The sequence below is a fragment of the Mustela putorius genome, unplaced genomic scaffold, assembly GCF_011764305.1.
Source record: "Mustela putorius furo isolate JIRA1106 unplaced genomic scaffold, ASM1176430v1.1 tig00000430_pilon_pilon_pilon, whole genome shotgun sequence".
Classification (NCBI taxonomy): domain Eukaryota; kingdom Metazoa; phylum Chordata; class Mammalia; order Carnivora; family Mustelidae; genus Mustela; species Mustela putorius.
In genome coordinates, this window is record NW_025421377.1 from 3,658,078 (window position 1) to 3,681,804 (window position 23,727).

General features: G+C 35.2%; 1 protein-coding gene across 6 annotated transcripts in view; it reads right to left on the reverse strand.

The window, feature by feature from the left end:
• Window positions 1–23,727, reverse strand: part of NFXL1 (nuclear transcription factor, X-box binding like 1) — a 75,594-nt gene that overhangs the window by 17,049 nt on the left and 34,818 nt on the right. For all 6 annotated transcript variants that reach the window (XR_006606704.1, XM_045079707.1, XM_045079711.1 and 3 more), the window contains exons 15-18: window positions 22,646–22,737; window positions 13,678–13,699; window positions 12,889–13,029; window positions 7,447–7,613 (exon numbers count right to left, since the gene is read on the reverse strand). Coding sequence is in view for 5 of the 6 variants with exons in the window: in XM_045079707.1 (XP_044935642.1) it covers window positions 7,447–7,613; window positions 12,889–13,029; window positions 13,678–13,699; window positions 22,646–22,737 (422 nt within the window). In the remaining variant the exon portion in view is untranslated. The remainder of the gene's footprint in view (window positions 1–7,446; window positions 7,614–12,888; window positions 13,030–13,677; window positions 13,700–22,645; window positions 22,738–23,727) is intronic.

The window sequence follows — 23,727 nt, forward strand, 5'->3', positions numbered from 1 at the left end:
CTTAAGCATCTGATTCTTGATTTCGGTTCGGGTCATGATTGGTGAGGGAATCAAGTCTCAAGTGGGGCTCCATGGTCAGCCCAGAGTCTGCTGGAAATTCTCTCTTTCTGTCCCTTTCCTAACCTGCCCTTGTGCACTCTCTCTCTCTCAAATAAATGGGTAAAATATTAAAAAAAAAAAAAAAAGGTAGTCTGCTATTATCTTCCTCTTCAGAGCAATCATTTTTCATAAATATCTTCCTAAAGTTTCCACATAAAAGATTAAAAATCTATATATTACTTAAAAACTGATACTGAGAAAATGCTCACCCAGATATTTTTAAAGCTTTTATTTAAATTACAATTAGTTGCATAAACTGTAAATTTTTTAAAAAAGATTATTTATTTATTTAACAGAGATCACAAGCAGGCAGAGAGGCAGGCAGAGACAGAGGAGGAAGCAGGCTCCCCGCCAAGCAGAGAGTCCTATGCTGGGCTCGATCCCAGGACCCCAGGACCATGACCAGAGCTGAAGGCAGAGGCTTTAACCCACTGAGCCACCCAGGCACCTCCATAAACTGTAATTTTAGTTTCAGGTGTACAATATCATGATCCACACTTCCACACATTACTGGGTACTCATCACGACAAGTGTCCTCCGTCATCCCTATCACCTACTTCACCCATCCCCCCACCCATCTGTCCTCCGGTAGCCTGGAGTTTGTTTTCTACAGTTGAAACTCTGTTTCTTGGTTTGCCTCTCTCTTTTTCTCCCCATGCTTGTTTGTTTTGTTTCTTAAAGAACAACAACAAAAAATTACTTCAAATCAAAAAATTTAGTAAGTTTATTTTAGGAGAGTTTTAAAATTGTTTTTGTGAGCTATAATGTTAGAAACAGATTCATTTTAGATTTGATCGTTTTAGATTAGTCTGTGTGCTTTCCTGTTTGACTTGGTGGGTAATTCAGGAAAAGTCACAAACATCAAGGACTAAAACCACTTTCTCACAGATCATTGAATGTAACCACAATGGACACTGCATAAGTCAGTAACTAGTGACACGCTTAAAATTCCTATCACATTGAGGTCACTTTTCTCTTTCCATTACCTTTCTTCTACCTTTGATTCTTTCTTTTCCTGCTTTTCTTATTTAGACATAAGTGCCAAATATACCATAAGTTTAGCCTAACGTAAAAACTATTACCTTAAAAAAACAAAACAAAACAAAAAAACTATTATCTTAAGTATATGTATAAATTAGCATAAATGTACTCTAAGATAACATATGCAATTTTCTTAGCAAAATTTCACTTAATAATATCACAAAGTCTTTATATTGGCTCTATTAGAAGTCATATATTTTCATTCTTACAAGCATGGTGCTCACCTCTGAACTTTTTTTTAAAGATTTTATTTATTTATTTGACACAGAGAGAGAGAGAGAGAGTGCACAAGCATGGAGAGTGGAAGAGGGAGAAGCAGGTTCCCCACTGAGCAAAGAGTCAGAAGCAGAACCCGATGAGGAACTCGGGGCTTGATCCCAGGACACTGAGATCATGACCTGGGCCGAAGGCAGATGCTTAACTAACTCAACCACCTAGGCACCCCAGCTCACCTCTGAACTTAAGACTTAGTATTATTTTGTTTCTGTCACTTTATAATTTGGAACAAACTAATTTTCCAATATCTGTATCTTTTAATCTTATTTCTATAAAGGAAATTACATGAAGCAAAAAAGGACTAAAAATAAAGATAACATGGAATAATTCACTAAAAGTAAACAAAATTATCATAATGAATACTAAGTCTGAAGAATTCTCTCTAAAAACATATACTTCATGTTTTCGGAGGGCTTTTATTAAGGTATGATACAGAAGACAATAATGTACACATTTAAAGGGGAAAACCTGACAAGACTTGACATATGTTTACACCCATGAAACCATCACCACAATCAAGATAATGGACATACCCATTACCCTCAAAAAATGTCATGTGTCCCTTTGGAATCTCTTTATATTGCCCATCACCTGCTAGGAAACCAATGAGATACTTTTTGTTGTATATAATGGCTTCCAATTTCGAAGAATTTTACATAATCAAATCATAGAGCATTATTCTTTTTTGTTTGGCTTCTTTCACTTATAATCTTGAGATTTCACACTTCGAGATTCATTCATGATATTGCAAATAACAACAGTTTGTTTTTATTGCTGAATTTATTCTGTATGGACATACTACCATGTGTTTATTCACCTGTTGTTGGATGTTTGGATTATTTCCATTTTTGGGTTATCACATATAAAAATATTATGAACATTCATGTACAAGTGTTTGTATGGACATACATTTCATTTCTCTTGGTTAAGTATCTAGGAATAGAATGGTTGTATCCATACAGAAGGCAGTTGTTTAACTTTTTAAGAAACCGCTAAACCTTTTTCCAATGGCCCTATCATTTTACATTCATAGTAGCAGTGTATGAGTTCCAATTCTTCTATATCCTCTCCAACACTTAATACTGTCAGTCTATTGTCTTTCTTTTTGTCTTTTTCATTTTAGCCATGCTAACAGGTATGTCATTGTATCTCACTATGATTGTTTAAAAGTTTTTATTAACATTCCAATTAGTTAACTTACAGTGCAATACTCTTTTCAGGTGTACAATATAATGACTCAATACTTCCATACAACACCTGATGCTCATCACCTATTTCACCCATCCTCCCCATCTACTTCCCTTTAGTAACCATCAGTTTGTTCTCTAGAGTTAAGAGTGTTTTTTGGTTTACCACTCACTCTTTATTTCCCCTTTGCATGTTTTCTATCTTAAATTCCACAAATGAATAAAATCATGGTATTTATCTTTGTCTGATTGACTTATCTCACTTTGCATAATACTCTTTATCTCCATCCATGTCACCGCAAATGGCAAAATTTCTTTTTTATGGCTGAGTAATATTACACTGTATATACATATACACCTCATCAGTTGACGGACACTTGGTCTACTGTAGAACAGCTATAAACATTAGGGTGCATGTATGTCTTCAAATTAGTATTTTTGTATTCTTTGGGTAAATACTAAAATTGCAACTGTGGAATTGTAAGGCAGTTCTATTTTTAATGTTTTGAGGAAACTCTATACTGTTTTCCACGGTGGCTACAACAGCCTGCATTCCCATCCCCCTTCTCTACATCCTCATCAACAACTATTGTTTCTTGTGCTGTTGACGTTAGCCATTCTGACAGGTGTGAGGTGATATCTCATTGCAGTTACAGTATTATAGTTTTGGTATGCCTCTCCCTGATAATCAGTGATGTTGAGCACCTTTTCATGTGTCTACTGTCCATCTGTAGGTCTTCTTTGGGAAAATATCTGTTTGTATCTTTGGCCCATTTTGTAATTTGATTATACACTTATTGGATGTTGGGTTTTATAAGTTCTCTATATATTTTGGATAGTAACCCTTTTTCCAAATTAGTCATTTGCAAATATTTTCTTCCACTGCGTAGGCTGCCCTTTAGTTTTGTAGATTATTTCCTTTCCTGTGCAGAGCTTTTTATTTTGATGAAGTCCCAACAGTTTGTTTGCTTTTGTTTCCCTTGCCTTACGGGGTATATCTAGTAAGAAGATGCTACTGCCAATGTCAAAAAAGTTACTGCCTATGTTCTCCTCAAAGATTTTAATAGTTTCCTGTCTCACTTTTAGGTATGTCATCCATTTTGAATTTGTTTTTGTGGATGATGTGAGAAAGTGGTTCAGTTTTAGTCTTTCGCATGTTGCTGGACAGTTTTCCCAACATCATTTGCTGAAGAGACTATCTTTATCCCATTGGATATTTCTTTCCTGTTTTGTAGAAGGCTAACTTCCCATATATTTGCGGATTCATTTCTGGGTTTTCTATCCTGTTCTCTTGATCTATGTGTCTGTTTTTGTGCTAGTACCAAACTGTTTTGATTACCACAGCTTTGTAATATAACTTGAAGTCTGGAATTGTCATTCTTCAAACTTTGTTTTTCTTTCTCAAGGTTGCTTTGGCTATTGGGGGTCTTTTGCGGTTCCATACAAATTTTAGGATTGTTCTAGCTCTGTGAAAAATGCTAGTGGTATTTTGATGGTGATTGCATTAAATGTGTAGACTGTTTTGGGTAATATAGGCATTGTAATAATATTTGTTCTTCCAATCCACAAGCATAGGATGTCTTTCCATTTCTTTGTGTCATCTTCAATTTCTTTCATCAGTGTTTTATAGTTTGCAGAGTACAGGTCTTTCACTTTGGTTAGGTTTATTCCTATGTACCTTATAGGTTTTGGTGCAGTTGTAAATGGGACCGATTCCTTGATTTCTCTTTCTGCTGCATCATTATTGATGTATAGAAATGCAAACAGATTTCTGTACAATGATTTTGTATCCTGTGACTTTACTGAATTCATTCACAGTTCTAGCAGTTTTTTGGTGGAGACTTTTGGGTTTTCTCTATAGAGTATCATGCCATCTGCAAAGAGTGAAAGTCTGACTTCTTCCTTGACAGGCTTTCTATTGCCAAGACGCCTTTTATTTCCTTTCATTGTCTGAGTGCTGTGGCTAGGAGTTCCAGTACTATTTTGAATAAAATTGAGAAGAGAGGCCATCTCTGTCTTGTTCCTGACCATAGAGGAAAAGTTCTCAGTTTCTCCCCAATGAGGATGATATCAGCTGTGGGCTTTTTATATATGGCTTTTATCATGTTGAGGTATGTTCCCTGTAAGTCTACTTTGTTGAGGGTTTTTATTATAATGGATGTACTTTGTCAAATGCTTTTTCTGCATCTACTGAAAGGATCATCTGATTCTAATCCTTTCTCCTGTTAATGTGGTCTATCACATTGATTGACTTGTGAATATTGATTTGTGAATATTGAACCATGCTGGCTACCCAGAAATTAATTCCACTTGGTCACAGTGAATGATTTTTTTTTTTAATGTCAGATTCAGTTTGCTACTATTTTATTGAGAATTTCTGCATCTATGTTCACAAGGAATATAGGCCTATAGTATTCCTTTTTAGTGATATCTTTATCTGGTTTTGATATCAGGTAATGCTGACCTCATAAAATTAATTTGAAAGTTTTCTTTCCTTTTTCTCTTTTTTGAAATAGTTTGAAAGGAAGTTATTAACTTTTCTCTAAATGTTTGATAGAATTCTCCTGTGAAGCCATCTGGTCCTGGACTTTTGTTTTTGGAAGTTTTTTGACGATTGATTGAATTTCTTTGCTGATTACCACTATGTTCAAGCTTTGTATTTCTTCCTGTTTCAGATTTGGTAGTCTATATGTTTCTAAGAATGTATCTGTTTCTTCTAATTTGTTCAATTTGTTGGCATGGAGTTTTTCATAATACTCTTAATTGTTTGTATTTCTGTGATATTGTTATTTCTCCTCATTTGTGATTTTAATTGGGTCATTCCTCTTTTCTTTTTGATAAGTCTGGCTAGAGATTTATCAATTTTACTAATTTTTTTCAAAGAACCAGCTCCTTGTTTCATTGATCAGTTCTATTGTTTTCTTTTCTATATCATTTATTTCTGCTCTAATCTCTATTATCTCCTTCCTTCTGCTTCTTTAGACTTCTTTTGTTGCTCTTTTTATAATTCCTTTAGGTGTAAGGTTAGGTTATTTATTTGAGATTTTTCTTGCTGCCTGAGGTAGGCCTGTATTGCTATATTCTTTCCTCTTAGGACCGTTTTCATTGCATCCCAAAGGTTTTAGACCATTTTGTTTTCATTTTCATTTGTTTCCATGCATTTATTTTCTTTTTAATTTCTTCTTTGGTTTCCTGGTTGACCCATTCATTTTTTAGTAGCATGTTCTTTAACCTCCATGTATTTGTGGTTTTTCCAAATTTTTTTCTTGTGGTTGACTTCTAGTTTCATAGTGTTGTGATCAGAAAAGGTGCATGTATGACTTTACTCTTTTGTATTCGTTGAGGCCTCTTTTGGACCTAATATTGATCTATTCTGAAGAATGTTCCATATACTTGAAAAGAATGTGTATTCTGCTTGAAAACATATCCTTCAGATATATATTCAAGGAAAGGAAAAAGGAACTCCAGAGAGCTGTAGTAATGGAAGCCACCTCAATCCATATATATCCACACATTCCCCCCAACAATCATTCCACTTAATAATAAAATCATTAAAATTCCACAGCTTCCTCATACCTAGAAGATACAAATTCTACAAACTTCAAGATTACCTATAAGTAGAAAAATAAATACCAATTCATAGCAGACCTAATTCTCAAGTTCTCTCAGCAAATCATTTCAGAGAACCAGTAGAGTTCTGGAAAAACTGAGCAGAAAAAAGAAAAGGGCAACTGAGTTAACCTCACACCAGAAAGAGAAAGTCCACCTAGTGTAGATCAGAGTACTAACTATGGGAAGAAACTTTAAAACATGCACAAGAATCAAGGAGCTGATCTTGGAAAGGCAACACTCTGGACAAGAAGGTAAAAAGGTAAAGTCACCCTTGGGAAACTACATGACAAAGGGAAAAAGAAGCAAGACAGGGAAATTTCAACCCTGCTAGACCAAAGGAAATATCTTTCCTTGGTATTACTCATCAATAAAGCAAAATTGCCCTCTTCACTCTCTCTACAAAACTTCTAAAGCTAAAGAAATATTTTATTCTTAAAATTCCAACAGAACAATTTTCATATTTAAAAAGAATAAAATCTGACTTTTGCAATTTAACAGAACATGAGCCTAGAGTCCAAATGACAAAAACAAGTTTAAGTTAATATTAACAAGCATTTTTCAAGAGGTACATCTGTTTAAAAAATTAGAAACAAAGCCATATTCCCAAATTTAACTTCAGTAAAATATACTTACAAAGAACCTACTTTACAAACTTGGCTAAATGGAGCTGAACAAGTTAGTAAATTATGTTAGATCATGATTTTTTTTCTCTCCACATAATCCACAAGCAAAAACATGCACTTCGTTGAGTGTACATTTTTTTTAAGTAAAGGAAATATAGAAGTCATAGCCTAATATGACAAATGCCCTAACAGATACATTTGTAGTAAAAGTCTGTAATTTAAAAATCGTGTCTCAGTAGCTACGTGTACTTTACTTTTCATCCAACAAAATTCTAGTTTGACACTGTTAACTGAGCGATCTGTTATAGAAATGTTTCTACATTTTTGAAAGCAGCGATACAACTTTTTTCCTTTAAAAAAAATCTTAAACAGAATCCCTAAATAGAAAAAAAGCGTAACTGTCTTTGAAATCAGGGTTCAGAATGTACAAGGTGAAGGGTTCTACATTTCTTTCTTCAGGTCTCTACTGGAAAGTCTAAGCTTCAAGCATCTATGGGTGACCATGAATAATGTTCCTTGCAGTACTCTTCATAGGATTCTGAATTATTAAAAAAATACTGGTTAGAAATAATTATAGTAAAACAAGAATATTTCTTCAGTCCACTTACCTGCATTCCACATATAGGCTTGTGATCTTGCAGTGACATTTTATTCTAAGCATCTGAACACAGGGAGGACATTCTCCAGGATGACACGGCAAAACACATGGATGGGGACAACCAGGAGGCCGTGATTTAGAGCACCCTTCTTCACACTGAAGGCATTCTGGGCCAGCCTGATAGGAAGTAAGGTAATAAATCATCTAAGTACAGAAGTCTAACATTTCTATATATTAAAATTATAAAATATATATATAAAATTTATGCATCCCATTAAAAGAAAGTACTTTTGAAGCACTTAGGAATACAGTTAATAAAATAGTGCTTGCATGCTTGCACTCTTAAAAATATTCAAAATGAAAAAATACACATTCAAAATGAAGAACAGGAAGGTATCAATATGACCATTATTCACAAAGATTTTATATCTACAAATGTCACTAAATCAAACTGTAAATTGTAAATTACAAGTATTCCTCTAAAAATGTAAATTACTTCCCAAAGAATAGTCATAACAGAAATAAATAAAACATTGCTTGTTTATTTTTTTATGTTTTATTAATTTGAGAAAGAAAGAAGGAGAGAGAGAGTATAAGCAAGAGGACCAGAAGAGGCAGAGGGAGAAGCAGGCTCCATGCTGTGCAGGGAGCCAGATGCAGGACTGGATCCCAGAACCCTGGGATCATGACCTGAGCCAAAGGCATACACTTAACAACTGAGCCACCCAGGTCCCCCAAAATAAAACATTGTTAATTCATTTCCACCCAAGAAACATGATCACCATCAAACTAAAGAAATCAACACTATGTTAACACATAAATAAAAATTCCCAAAGCATGCAATGTTCTAGATATACTGCTCTCACCTTGCCAAACAGAAACATACATAGAGGCGAAAAAGGAGAATGACCAGCAGTTTATGTTTAATGTACTTCAATGAACCAAAGTTACATTACATTTACAAATAAATGTACTTCAATATAAATTCAACAAGGTACCTCTTTGCTCTAGTAATTTAATAATTTAACTACCATCTACCTACTAAAGAAGTTTAAAATTATTATTGCAGGCTATTATTTATTTTCACATGTCATACATGAGATAAAGTATGAGAGCTATAGAAAAGGATACCAAGCCTTAAGTTTAAAGTTTAAAAATTCTGTTATCATTCCTAAGTATAGCCATGATTACAAAACAGTGATTATGTCAATAAAAAATCCTATTTTTGACATATGGGATTAAAAAGAAAAAGTGTTTCAATTAGGAAACATTCTTCTATAAATAATTTCTATTTTTTATTTTTAAAAGTATATTAATTTATTCTACACTCTTCTAGCAGCATACACCAGAAACTAATTCACATGCTGGAAATGTGCAAAATGGCAGCAACCTCTGACCTAAGAAACTTCAATTTAATGGGGGGAGGTAAAGAACATAATAGAATGTCTCCATAAACACTCTGAAAAAAGATAAAGCAGGTTAAGAGGGAGTAAAAGAAGCAATAAGAAGGAAGATCTGATAAATTTCATGTTGGAACAGAATAAATAAGAGAGAGAGCCATACAAATGTAGAGTCCCAGAGAAAAGAGCACTAAGTGCAAAACCTCTGATATAGAACAAATGTGGAATATTCAAGAAATAACAAGAATAGAAGGAGAAGGGTGCCTGGGGGGCTCAGTGGGTTAAAGCTTCTGCCTTCAGCTCAGGTCATAATCCCAGGATCTTGGGATCAAGCCCCACATCAGACTCTGCTCCACAGGAAGCCAGCTTCCTTCTCTCTCTCTGCCTGCCTCTCTGCCTACCTGTGATCTCTGTCTGTCAAAGAAATAAATAAAATCTTAAAAAAAAAAAAAAGAGTAGAAGCAAAAATGAGAACATGAGTGATGAGTGCTAAGAGGCAGAAAAGAGGCAGGCCCTCATAAGGCCATTTGGATTTTATCCTGAGAGTAACTGATGCGTATTGAGCCGGGAGATAACACGCCTTACATTTCTTTTAAACTTACATTTTTTAATTTACATTTGTAAATGATGAATCTAGCGGATGCAGTAAGAAGAAACTGGGAGTAGAGAAGCTGGCTGGGAGAATAGTACAGACATCTCTAGGTAAGAGAAGATGGTGGCTTGGATGAAGAGGGTATGGTAGAGATTACAGGAAACGGTCAGACTCACGGATATACTTTGAAGATAAACCTGACGAGGTGTGTAGTGAGACAAGGACAATGAAGAAAGAAATCAAGAAATGTTCCTCCCTTTAATCTGCAGAACTGGCTAAAACTGGTAATATAACTTTCTGAAATTGGAAAAACTAGGAGAAATATAGGCAATGAGTCTCACAATATGGAAATAGAGCCAAAGATGACACACACTGTTTCACTTGTTTTTTTCCTGGCTATGTGGTACGCCTGCAATAATCTTTCACTTAAATAACATGAAACAGAAGAACATACTGGGCTGGGAGTTAAGGCAGGGGTCCTACTACTTTCTTATTATTGCTCTCCTGTTACATGATCATGAACAAGTCACTTGATAACCTTCAGTTTCCTTATCTGCAAAAGAAGAATTATACTGATGATATGGGGCTCCTTCCTTCCAATTATGAAAAAAAAAAAAAAATCACTAAAGCTGTACTTGCTAAGCTACCTTCCTGGATCACTTCTAATGTCAAGTTCTATCTTCTAGAAGGAACTATCTAACTCAGAAATACAGCAAGCCTGGCTGTCAAATACCTTACACAGTTCTCCTTAAAAAATAAAAAGAAAACAAATTTTAACCCAGGGAACAATATTGAGATAATCCACAATAATTCCCCAATCAGTCATATCAGCTTTTAAAATGAGTTTTTCCTGATTCATCAGACAGCTGGAAATCCAGGGAAGATAGCAATCCTCATTATAAGCAATGAGATGAGGAGAAGGAAAGCAGAATTAACATTTGGGTTAGTATTACAAACTGGAAAATAAATCTTGGAAAGTAAAATTCTCTTTTTTCCCATCTTATTAACAAATATTTGACATTTTTTAAATTTAAGGTGTTCAACATTTACATATTGTAATAAGACTGTCATTGTAGCAATAATTAGTACCTCTATCACATTACAGAATTATTCCTTATTTTTAATGTCTGGAATAATTAAATTCCAATCTCTCAGCGAGGCTCTTGATTGTAACATAATTCTTTTTTTTTTTAAATCAATGAAGCATCACACATTACACACATTGCCTTTAGCAGTAACTCAAACACTTGGCAATTGCTAAAATACTGAGGTGAGACCTGAGAGTTTGCATTTTCAAGATTCCAGGTGATGCCCATCACGCAGACAACACTGTGTGGCAGGGGTTTATCACATACATAATTATGTAAGAAATATATTGTCTGTGTGTGATTATGTACCTACATTTTCTTTTTTTTTAATTTTTGGTATAGATTTTTCCCAGAGGAAAGACTATCTTCATTATTTCTTCGCTCAGTCACTCAGAAATATCCGTGCCCAGGTTTCCTTGGGAATTACACACTTCATTTGCCATTGGCTTCACACCTTTCCCCAGTTAACCACTCTGTTCCACTCACTCCAATGTATGAATTAGACAACAGGGATATATTTGTTGCTAATGGTAGAAATCAGAGGCCCTGCCTTTAAGAACAGCCTTGATTGGACTGGGATCTGTCAGGAAAGCCAGGGAGAGGCCGGAACAGAGATAAGCAAAAGAATTTTAATTCCAGTCAATTCAATAAACACTTTTAATATCTGCTATGTTGTAGGCCCTGTGCTAGAATTCAAGGTAGAAACTGCATTAGTAATTCCAGAGCCATTTGGGTCAAGAGGGACATGCAAGGAGATCTTCTCCAATGGGTCTCAATTGAGATATTACAGTAAGGAATTTAAGAAGTTTATGAGTTATTTCATTTTTAATATATAAATTATAGCGACTATAAAGTTATCCCTCAAATCATATAATTTTCAATCTGCTGCACTGCATCAGCCTTCTCTGAGTGGGAGATAAAGACAGACTTGTAGCTAAATTAAGAACTGCACAGAACTTATAACCCATATTTTACCACAGCAATTGCCCATGAAGCAATGCTGGGATAATCCAAGATAATTCCCCAATCAGTGTCAAATCAACTCTTGAAGTGCGTTTTGTTTTTTCAACTCACTTAATGTTCTGGAAATCAAGAAGAGGAAAGCCATACAGCAGCTATACTCTCATTAGTTAAAGTGGTTTTGAATTATTACATTAGTATAAATTTTTATAATTCTAATATCTTTTTCATTTTATCATGAGTACATTTTTATTAAGGATCAAAGAATGGACTGATGAAGAGGTTATAAGCAATACACTGACATGTGTGCATATGAGCAAGAATGATACTACAGAGGCTTAGGTTATCATGCTTTTCAATCACCAAATCAAAGACCAAAAAAAGAACAATGCAAGTGAAACTTTCATTTCAGTAATATACAATTCATAACCATTTGTAAATTTAATGTTATTTAATAAAACAAATCTTAAAATTTTTGTTTATTCCTCATTAAACACACTTGCTGATAGTATTATGATACCCTAAAGAATGGAAGTTTACAAAAAAAAATTAAATATTTTTAAAATATACAATTTTTTATATAACTGAAGTTTATTTTTTATTCACACATCATGTCAAATGTAGCCTGGCAGGGGACTCTGGCAAATTAATCATTCTGGGACACAGGAAGATGAAGAGTTAGTTTTTAACTGTATCACATGGGACATAACAACACCCTCAATCACAGAAGTAGACAAAAAGTAGAGTGGTTAATGATAAATAAAGATTTCCCTGACTATTCTTGGAGATAAAAAACATTTCAGCCTATATTTTCTCGGCCATAACCTCTCATATGGCCTAGGAAATTCAGAATAGGAGACTATCTGTATCTCTGTTTTAACAGGAGTCTTTTATATTTTATTGTTATTTAAAATAATTTTCTTGTTCTATGTTTGTTTTTATGTGATGAATTTAATGTTCAAAAATAAAATTAAATATCATTTAAAATTTGATTAGCTACGTTTATTTTTCCTTGTAAAATGGCAATTTTAGAGATCTTTCAATGATTGGCTTCTCATATGCTTGGTAAAATGCTTTTAGTGAATTTCACACACACATGCTTCCCGGGGGAATTCTACCAAACATTTAAAGAAGAACTAATTCCTATTCTCCTAAAACTGTTCCAAAAAATAGAAATGGAAGGAAAACTTCCAAACTCATTTTATGAGGCCAGCATCACCTTGATCCCAAAACCAGGCAAGGATCCCACCAAAAAAGAGAGCTATAGACCAATATCCTTGATGAACACAGATGCGAAAATACTCAACAAAATACTAGCCAATAGGATTCAACAGTACATTAAAATAATAATTATTCAAAAAAATATTTCAAGCATACTATAAGGACATATACATTCAGCCTAAGGATATTACCTTGTTTTTGCCAACGCAGGCATCAATTTCAGTTACTTTGTGGCATTCTTTCATACACGTATGATTCTGACAATCTAAGGTTCGTCCACATACTCTCTTACAAGAGTATGGTCCTACAGCATGGCATGGGAGTGGACTCACCTTAAAACAAAAAAAGAATAAGGAGAAAAATATCAATACACACAAAACCTGGACCCATGTTTCTGAAATGACTCTGTTATCACTTGAGAATAAGTTTCATAAAGAACTAACACATTTTCATTAATAATAGTAATTTTCAAAATCAAAGTAATTTATCAAAAAATCCAAAAAATGAATGCCAACAAACAACACATTCTATTCCTAAAAGGGAAATTCAATATAACAATGCTATAGAGACCACATATACATAGGTTAAAAAAGCACAATATATTTTAAAAATCAGCAGACGGCGCCTGGGTGTCTCAGTGGGTTGCGCATCCGACTCTTGATTTCAGCTCGGGTCATGATTTCAGGGTCTTGTGATCAAATTCCGGGTCAGGTCCCTGCTCAGTGGGGAGTCTGCTTCTCTCCCTCCCACTCTGCCCCTTCCCCCACTGGCACGAAAGAGCTCTCACTCTCCCGCTCTAAAATAAAGTATTTTAAAATTTTTTAATTAAAAAAAAATCTGCAGATAAACTCTTATACTTTTTAAAGCACTAAAACAAACAAACAAACAAAAAAAAACTTTGACTTTGTCATTTCTAACAATCCTCAATAGAAGAGGCACAGATTATAAGCTTCCCTTAGAAATTGGTGCCTATAACTCACCTCATGCTTCCCAAGACATTCTCTGCAAGAAAAAAATAAAACAAAAATGTTACAAATTCTTTAAAAAGATTGTCTAAAGCAAAGGTGCTAAGTCTACTGGTTCTATTAAGAATAAAAAATAAACACATATGGAAATAACAAGTGATTACAGAAAAACTGCAGGATACAAAGTTAACATTCAAAAGCCATTTACTCTTCTATATGCCAGCAATGAACAACTGAAATTTGAAATTTAAAACATACCACTTATATTAGCACAAAAAATAAGATAGATACAAATCTAACAAAATACATACATGATCTATTTGAGCAAAACTACCATACACCGATGAAAGAAATCAAAAGCAATCTAAATAAATGATGAGATATCCTCTGTTCACTGATAGGAAGGTGCAAATATTGTTAAAATGTTGCTTCTTTCCCAACTTGATCTAGATTCAACATAATTCTAATCAAAATCCCAGCAAGTTATTAATAGAGGACACCAACAAACTGATTCTAAGTCCTATATGGAAAAACAAACAAACAAAAAAGAGAGCAACACAATACTGAAAAACAAGAGTATTAACACTACCCAGCTTAAAGACATACTGAAAGCTACAGTGATTAAGACAGTATGGTACTGCTAACAGAATGGAACAGGATAGAAAGCCCAGAAACAGACCTACATAAATACAGTCGAATGATCTCTGACAAAGGAAAAGGGCAACCAAATAGACAATTGATAGTCTTTCCAACAAATGGTTGGCAATGGAATAGACATCACACAGAAAAAAAATCCCAAAAGGCCTTACACCTTTCACAACAGTTACTCGAAAAGGATCACAGACCCAAATGTGAAGTGTGAAACTATAAACATAGGAGAAAATGTAGGTGAGTTGGATATAATAATGATTTTTTAGATTCAACACCAAAATTGTCATCTCCCAAAGAAAAATGGTTAAGAAGGACTTTATAAAACCAAAACATCTGCTTTGTGAAAAACACTTAAATGAAAGTGCTAAATGAAAACACATTTTAAATGAAAAGCCAGAGACTGGCTGAAAGTATCTGGAAAACATGTATCTGGTAAAGGGCTTGTATCCAAAATGTAAAAACAGTTCTTAAAGCCCAAGAGGAAAGCAAACAACCCAATTAAAAAATGGTAAAGATTTAAAGACAGAACAGACACTTCACCTTCCAAAGATGATGTACAGGCAGCAAATAAACATGTGAAAAGATGCTGAATGCCATGTGTCATTAGAAAACTGGCAGTTAAAATGAAATGCCAGGGGCGCCTGGGTGGCTCAGTGGGTTAAGCCACTGCCTTTGGCTCGGGTCATGATCTCAGGGTCCTGGGATTGAGTCCCGCATCAGGCTCTCTGCTCAGCAGGGAGCCTCCTTCCCCCTCACCCCGCCTGCCTGCCTCTCTGCCTACCTGTGATCTCCGTCTGTCAAATAAATAAATAAAATCTTTAAAAATTAAAAAATAAATAAATAAAATGAGATGCCACGGCACATCTATTAGAATGACTAAAACTCAAAACATGGACAGTAGCATATGCTGGCAAGAATACACACCACCAGGCACTCTCACTGTGATGAGAATGCAACATGGTACAGCCACCTCGTCAGACGGTGCGGCAGTATCTTACGATGTTAAACCAGGCCTACCATATGATGCAGCAAAATCTACACATAAATGTTTACAGCAGCTTTCTTTCTGTCAAAATTTGGAAGCAACCAAAATGTCCTTCAATAGGTAAATGGATAACAAACTGTGGCACATTCATACCGTGGAATATTATTCAGCAGTAAAAAGAAACGAGAGGAATTGACAGTGAATAATAAGACATAAAAAAGACACAGAGGAAATTCAAGACATAAAAAGACACAGAGGAAATTCAAATGCATATTGCTACATGAAATACGCTGAAAAGGCTACAAACTGTATGATTCCAACTATATGACATTCTAGAAAAGGCAACACTATAGAGACATTAAAAAGATAAACTTGAGGCTTGAGTGGCTTGAGGGAGAGGATGGTGAGGGATGAACAAGTGTAGCACAGGACATTTTTAGGGCAGTGAAACTATTCTGTATGATACTGTAATGGTGAATAGTGGATACATGAGATCATCCAATTATCAACACTCATAGAACCATCCAACACAAAAAATAAACCCTAATGTAAACTATGGACTTCAGTTTATAATATTATTATTCACTATCAGTTCCTCAATGATAAAAAAAAAAAAACTGTACCATGTTAGTGTAAAATGTTAGTAACAAGGGAAACTATGTGTAACAGGATCATATAGGAACTCTGTACTTTCTGTGTAATTCTGATATAAACCTGAAAAATCACCTATAAAAAGATAAAGTCTATTTTAAAAAACTAAAAAATAAACATTCCACTTCCCTTTCCAGGGACTGGTTTAGAAATTGTCTTGTGATCCTATTCTGGCCAATGAAAAGTAGAAGGAGTTTCGCTATGAGGCTTCTGGAAAAGGCTTCTCATTCTTTTTTTTTTTTTTTTTTTTTTTTTTTAAGATTTATTTAATTTATTTATTTGACAGACAGAGATCACAAGTCGGCAAGAGGCAGGCAGAGAGAGAGGAGGAAGCAGGCTCCCCGCAGAGCAGAGAGCCCGATGTGAGGCTAGATCCCAGGACCCTGGGATCATGATGAGCTGAAGGCAGCAGCTTAATTCACTAAGCCACTCAGGCGCCCCAAGGCTTCTCATTCTTTTAAAAAAGATGATGATGGTAGAAAGGCATAAACAGTTTCTGTTTTTCTCTTTGGAAACTTCCTATCTGGGTGGGAAATTGATCAGAAAGCCAAAGAGCCTGAGGACAAAGATGACACACTGAGGATAAAACAGACACCATCTGGGCCTTTGGTGATGCATCACTGCAACAACCAGCTTATCCAACCATGGAGCTGCTCTACCACCACACTGTTCAAGGCATAAACATTATTATGTTACTTTTTATTTAGGTTCTTTATAACCTGAAGCCAAAGGCACCATAAATGATAGAGCACATATGTTCAAAATTCTTTTACAACTGGCCAAATTATCACTAATAGTCATGTTATGTTAAAATGGTAGATAAGGGGGCGCCTGGGTGGCTCAGTCATTTAACATCTGCCTTGGGCTCAGGTCATGATCCCAGGGTCCTGGGATCAAGCCCCACATTGGGCTCCCTGCTTGGCGGGAAGCCTGCTTCTCCCTCTCCTACTCCCCCTGCTTGTGTTCCCTCTCTCTCTGTGTCTCTCCGTCAAATAAATCAGGGACAAGAACATGTACATTCTCCCCAATGTTTCTAGCAGCAATGGCCACGGTCGCCAAACTGTGGAAAGAACCAAGATGCCCTCCAACGGACGAATGGATAAGGAAGATGTGGTCCATATACACTATGGAGTATTATTCCTCCATCAGAAAGGATGAATACCCAACTTTTGTAGCAACATGGACGGGACTGGAAGAGATTAGGCTGAGTGAAATAAGTCAAGCAGAGAGAGTCAATTATCATATGGTTTCACTTATTTGTGGAGCATAACAAATAGCATGGAGGACATGGGGAGATGGAGAGGAGAAGGGAGTTGGGGGAAATTGGAAGGGGAGGTGAACCATGAGAGACTATGGACTCTGAAAAACAACCTGAGGGTTTGAAGGGGTGGGAGGTTGGGGTACCAGGTGGTGGTATTAGAGAGGGCTCGGACTGCATGGAGCACTGGGTGTGGTGCAAAAACAATGAATACTGTTACGCTGAAAAGAAATTTTAAAAAAAGAGAGAGAGAGACAGGGAGGGTAAGGGAATACTGAAAAGGTGATTATTACATATATTTTTAAACACTTCTACTTTTTTCTGTAAGCATTTCTATTTACAACTATGAATTTGTACTTTTTATTTATGATTAAAAAAAGTATTATGTATATAAACCCAAACATAAATATATCTTGTATAAGTCACAGATACCACTATATCAGATAAATATATTGCATATACCATGCATATTAAAGAAAAAATAATGACATGTACATTCTACTCTAAGAAAGAAATTATACTTCCTGGATAGTTCATGTGACAAGCAATAATTTTAACATATACTTTATAATAATTTTATTATACACTAACTGAAAAAAATCATTGTATCAGAATTAGCAGAATTAGTAGAACTGAGATAAAACCCACATACCATAAAATTTATACTTTTTAAAAGTACAATTCAGTGATTTTTAGTACATTTACAAGATACTGTAACCATGACCAGTATTGAGCATATTTTCAAAACCAACAGAGTAACCCTGTAACTTTAGAAGTCACTCCGCAGCCCCTGATAAACACCAATCTATTTTCTGTCTCTACAGAAGAGACATTCTGAACATTTCACATAAATGGAATCAAACATTAGGTGGTCTTTTATGCCTGGCTTCTTTCACTTAGAATACTGTTTTCAAGGTTCATCCATGTTATAGTATGTATCAGCAATTCATGCATTTTTATAGGTGAATGATACACATGGTTACACCACATTTTGTTTATCCATTCGTCAGTCAACAGATATTTGTTTCCACGTTCTGGCTATTACTAATAATGCTCTTATTATTGTAATATCCATGTCCAGGTTTTTTTGTGAACACATATTTTCAATTCTCTCAGGTGTATACCTAAGAGTAAAGTTGTTCCAAGTTTAGTTTCTTGAGAAACTACCAAACTGCTTTCCAAAGTAGCCGCACCATTTTACATTCCCATCAGCAACGTTCGATGGTTCCAACTACTCCCTATCTTCACCAACACTTACGTCTTCTTTATTTTAGCCTTCCTAGTGAGTGAAAAATGACACCCTACTATGGTTTTGACTTGCATTTCCCTAACAATTACTTGAGCACCTTTTCACATGTTTACTGGCCATTTGTAAGACCTTTTTCAGAGGAATGACTATTCAAAGATTTTGCTTATTTTTAAATTGGATTGTTTGTCTTTTTGTTTCTCAGTTTGAGAATACTTTATATATTCTGGATAATAGCCTTACAAGATATATGAATTGCAAACTATCTCTCCCACTCTGTGGTTGTCTTTCCAATTTTTTTATTGTGTCCTTGTAACACAACTAAGAAACTGTGCTTGATAATACCCTCTGAATTTTCTCTTTTGTTGCCTATGCTTTAGGTGTCATATATAACAAACCACTGCCTAACCCAGAACACAAAGAATTACACCTATATTTTCTTCTAAGAGTTTAATAGCTCTTACTTCTAGATTTTAGATCCATTTTGAGTTAACATGTATGTATGTTGTGAAGTAGATGTCCAAATTCATTTTTTTTCAACATGAAGATCCATTCTCTTAGCACTATATGTTGACATAAAACATTCTTCCCCCGCACTGAATTGTTTTGATTGACACTCTTGTCAAAAATCAATTGACCATAGGGGTGCCTGTGTGGCTCAGTTGGGTGAGCGACTGCCTCCGGCTCAGGTCATGATCCCGGACTTCCAGGATCGAGTCCTGCATCGGGCTCCCAGCATTTGGGGAGTCTGCTTCTCCCTCTGACCTTCTCCTTTCTCATGCTCTCTCTCACTCATTCTCCCTCAAATAAATAAATAAAATCTTAAAAAAAAAAAAAAATCAATTGGCCATAAAGATATGGGTTTCTTTCTGGACTCTCAATTCTATTCCATTGATCAGTATGTCTTTCCCAACACCAATACCACAGATTCTTGACTGCTATAGTTTTTAAGTTTAATCAGGAAGTGTGAGTCCTCTAACATTGGTCTTCACTTTCAGGACTATTTTTAGCTATTCAGGGTCCTTTGCATTTCCATATGAATTTGGGGGAAATTTTCCACAAAAAAAGCCAGCTGTGATTTTCACAAAAAATATGTTAAATTTATAGATCATTTTGGGATCATTTTGGGTAATATTAAGTCTTCCCATCCACAAACATGGGATGTATTTCCATTTATTAAACTGTCTTAGTAACCTTATCAAAAACTAATTAGAAATAAATTCCTACATTTATGGCCGTCAGACTCTCAATTCTATTCCCTTCTATCTATATGTCTATCTGTATGCCAATACCACAGACATTGGTCTTCTTTAATTTCTCTCAAAGATCTTTTATAGTTTTCAGTGTATAAAATCTCAGATTTCTTTTATTAAATTTGTTGAATGAACAAGTTGCTTTTTTAATGCTACTGGAAGTAGAACTGTTTTCTTAATTTCATTTTCAGATGCTTCATTGCTAGGGTAGAGAACTGAATTCTGTAGACTAATGTTTCATAGTTTTACCAAACTCAATTACTATCTCTAACAGCATGAATAAGAATTCCTTAGGATTTTTCATATACAAGACCATATCATTTAAAAACACGAATAGTTTTACTTCTTTATTCCCAGTGTGAATGCATTTTTAATTTCTTTCTCTAGTCTACTTGCTTTAGCTAGCACCAGTGTAAACATAAACAGAAGGGGCAAGGTCAGATATCCTAGTCTTGCTCCTGTCCTTGACAGGAAAGCTTTCAGTCTTTCACCATTAAGTATGATTAAGGGTTTTTCACTGATGCCCTTTATCAAGTTGAGGGAATTCGTTTATCCAAGTTTGTTGAGTGTTTTTATCTAGAAAGTATGTAGGATTTTGTCAAATGTTTCCCTATACCTACTGATCATCCTTTATTCTTGTGATAAAATATTACTTTGATATTTTGATTTTCATATGTTGAATCAACCTCATATTTCTGGGATATATCCCACTTGGTCATGATGTACAATCCTTTTTACATGTTGCTGGATTCAGTCTGTTAGGATTCAGTCTGTTAGGATTTGGTTGAGAATTTTTGTATTTAATACAAAAGGGATACTGATCTGCAGTTTTCTTGTGATGTCTTTTTCTGCTCATAGTATAAAGGAAATACAAGCTTCATTGAATACGTCAGGAAGTGTCTTCACAGAGTGAAACACTGGTGTTAATTCCTTAAATATTTGGTAGAATTCACCAGTAAAGTCACTTGTCTTCGGCTTTTCTTTGTGGTAGGTTTTTGGTTACTAGTTTAATCTCTTTACCACATAAGGGCTTATCCAGATTTTTTACTTCTTTTTGAGTCAGTTTCAGAAGTTTCTGCATTTCTAAGAATCTGTCCCTTCCTCCATGTAAACTGTAACCAAAAGAGGGTAGAAGTGGCTATACTAACATCAGAAAAAAAGAGTTTAAGAAAAAAATTGTTTACTAGATACTACAAATATTTTTTAATAAAGACCTCCAAAAATTCTCTCTTCCCCACTGACATCTTTGTAAATATCTTGAATATCCTTATTTTACAAACAGAGAAGATATAGTACTTATTTATGGTAGTAGTTAGAAGGAACACTGGACTCAAGAGTTCTTACTCTAAAACACAATGTTTTAATATATGTACCCCCAAGAGAACTTTCAGCAGCACATTACAATTAAGTACAAAGGAAAGACTTTTAAAATTAATTCTTTAAACTTCTAGTACACGACTTAGTAATTTCAGGCAGTTTTTATACCTTCATAAAATGTTTAATCCAACCTTGAGGAAATTAATTTTGATGAACTTAATTAATAAAATATTTAATCTATCCTTAAGAATTTTAGGAAATAAGATGGGCATCTCTTTTAAATAATCCTCCTGTAAGACAGACAAAGGAATTCAAAGATAACTGACTACAATTATACAAACAAGTGCAGTGCCTATGAACTCCCCCTCCATTAATCTATAGACTAAAATTACTGTTTGTAGATACAGCTCCCAACATTTGCCTCCCAACCTGACTGCACAACCAGTATATAAAAATACCTTCTACTTACACTGAAAAGAAAAATATGGAAGGACAAAATGGGAGTGAGAGCCTTTGAAAGGAAATTAGAAGGGCACCTGGGTGGCTCAGTCATTAAGCGTTTGTCTCCAGCTCAGGTAATGATCCCAGGGTCCTAGGATTGAGCCTGTGAGCCCGCACTGGGCTCCCTACTCTGCGGGAAGCCTGCTTCTCCCTCTCCTGCTTCCCCTGTTTGTGTTCCCTCTCTTGCTGTTTCTCTATCAAATAAATAAATAAAATCTGTAAAAATAAACATATAAATAAATAAAAATAAATAAGGAAATAAAAGGAAATAACAACTGTCTCTCTAAAACAATACCAAATATTGTTTGGAACCTTAATGGTAGACAACAGGCTGTTTTCTAATGTTACATTGGTTCCCAGAATTCTGTGCTTCTTTTACTCCTATATTCCATAACCTCTACTAAAGTATGAACCATTCCATGATTCATATTACCCTAGGATTTGACTCCTTACAACCCAGTCCAGGCCATTTCCTGGGAACACTACATTCCAGATCACTACTTTCTTTGATTTTCAATGTTTCCTTCAAGTTTACCTTACTTGCAACCTGGTTTTCCTCTGTCCTCAAGGAGCTCACAGACTAGCATGGGAATCCATCAGGAAAACTAACAGATGATCTCTTGGATGAATTATTCTGAGTGTGAATTGCTATGGAAACTCAGAAGGACATTAAACTCCAGCTGGGGGAAAGACTCAAAAAAAGATATCTAGAGGTTTTCAGGCAGTATGTAAAATGTACTTAGAAAAGAATGAGGCTGACGACAGAGACACTGGTTTATGGACTAGGCCTGAAAAAAATGATGAACTGAACAAAGAAAAGGGGAGGAGGTAATTTAAGATACACACCTTGAGGGACACCTGGATGGCTCAGTGGGTTAAGCCTCTGCCTTCGCCTCAGGTCATGATCTCACGGTCGTGGGATCGAGCCCCAAATCGGGCTCTCTGCTCAGTGGGGAGCCTGCTTCCCTTCCTCTCCCTCTGCCTGCCTCTCTGCCTACTTGTGATCTCTCTCTCTCTCTCTGTGTCAAATAAATAAATAAAATCTTAAAAAAAAAAAAAAACGATATACCTTTAACTCTGTCAAAAAAAATTTTTTTAAGTTAAAATTCTAAAATACTTACGTAGGAATAGGAACTTGACACGGAGGACAAGGTAATGCAGTCTGAATAAATGCTGGCTCAGAAGGCTGTTCCCAAGGGCCTGTAGGCTGGTGCTACAAGTAAAATACATAATAATTTAAAGGCAGAGGAATTTAATTATATGCCCAATGTAAGAATCTAAGAAAATATTTCCACATACCCTCTGCTCAAGCAGGTTGAAATTTTTTTAAGTAACCAACAAATTGTGCTTACTGAAATATTTTATTCCATCTGTATTCTATCAGATTGCTTCCCTCCACACACATTTGATGTTAAAAATTAAGGCAGACTCCAGTTTTTAAATGGCAGAACAAAGACAATGTAGCTGCCTTTACTTTTTTTTTTTTTTTTTTAACAGATGGGAGTTGAGAAACTTTTTATTCTGAGTTAACCAATCCAATACACCACAGTGGTAATTATATATAAATAAATTTACAAATTTATAATTTGTATTTTAAAGCATTTTCCCATTAAAAATTTTTAATTTTTTTTTATTAACATATAATATATTATGTGCCCCAGGAGTACAGGTCTACCCTCCTACACTGCTGGTGGGAATGCAAGCTGGTGCAGCCACTCTGGAAAACAGTATGGCCGTTCCTCAGAAAGTTGAAAATAGAGCTACCCTACAACCTAGCAATTGCACTACTGGGGTTTATCCTTTACTTATTAGCCAAAAGGCAAATGAGAAACAGAACTGTAAAATTCGACTTCCACCAGCAGAATGTAATCTCCATTATTTGTTCACTGTTGTGAACAGGTAGAATGATGCTTAACACATAGTAAGGACTGAATAAATATTCACTGACTAAGTGAATGAATCTTTGAGGTGACCAGAAGATACCTATAACCCTGAACCACAATATATGAAGACTGCCAACCTCACGTGTATCAGAATTATAACATGACTGTCACACAATTTTAGCAAACGTCTGTTTATTGTCTTCTCACTTTTTCTATACCATGAGCTTCCTAAGACAAAAGAGCAAGTCTTATTTACCTTGTACCCCAGCTCCTATTACAGTGCTTAATACCCAGTAGTTACTCAACCATTGCTTGTTGAA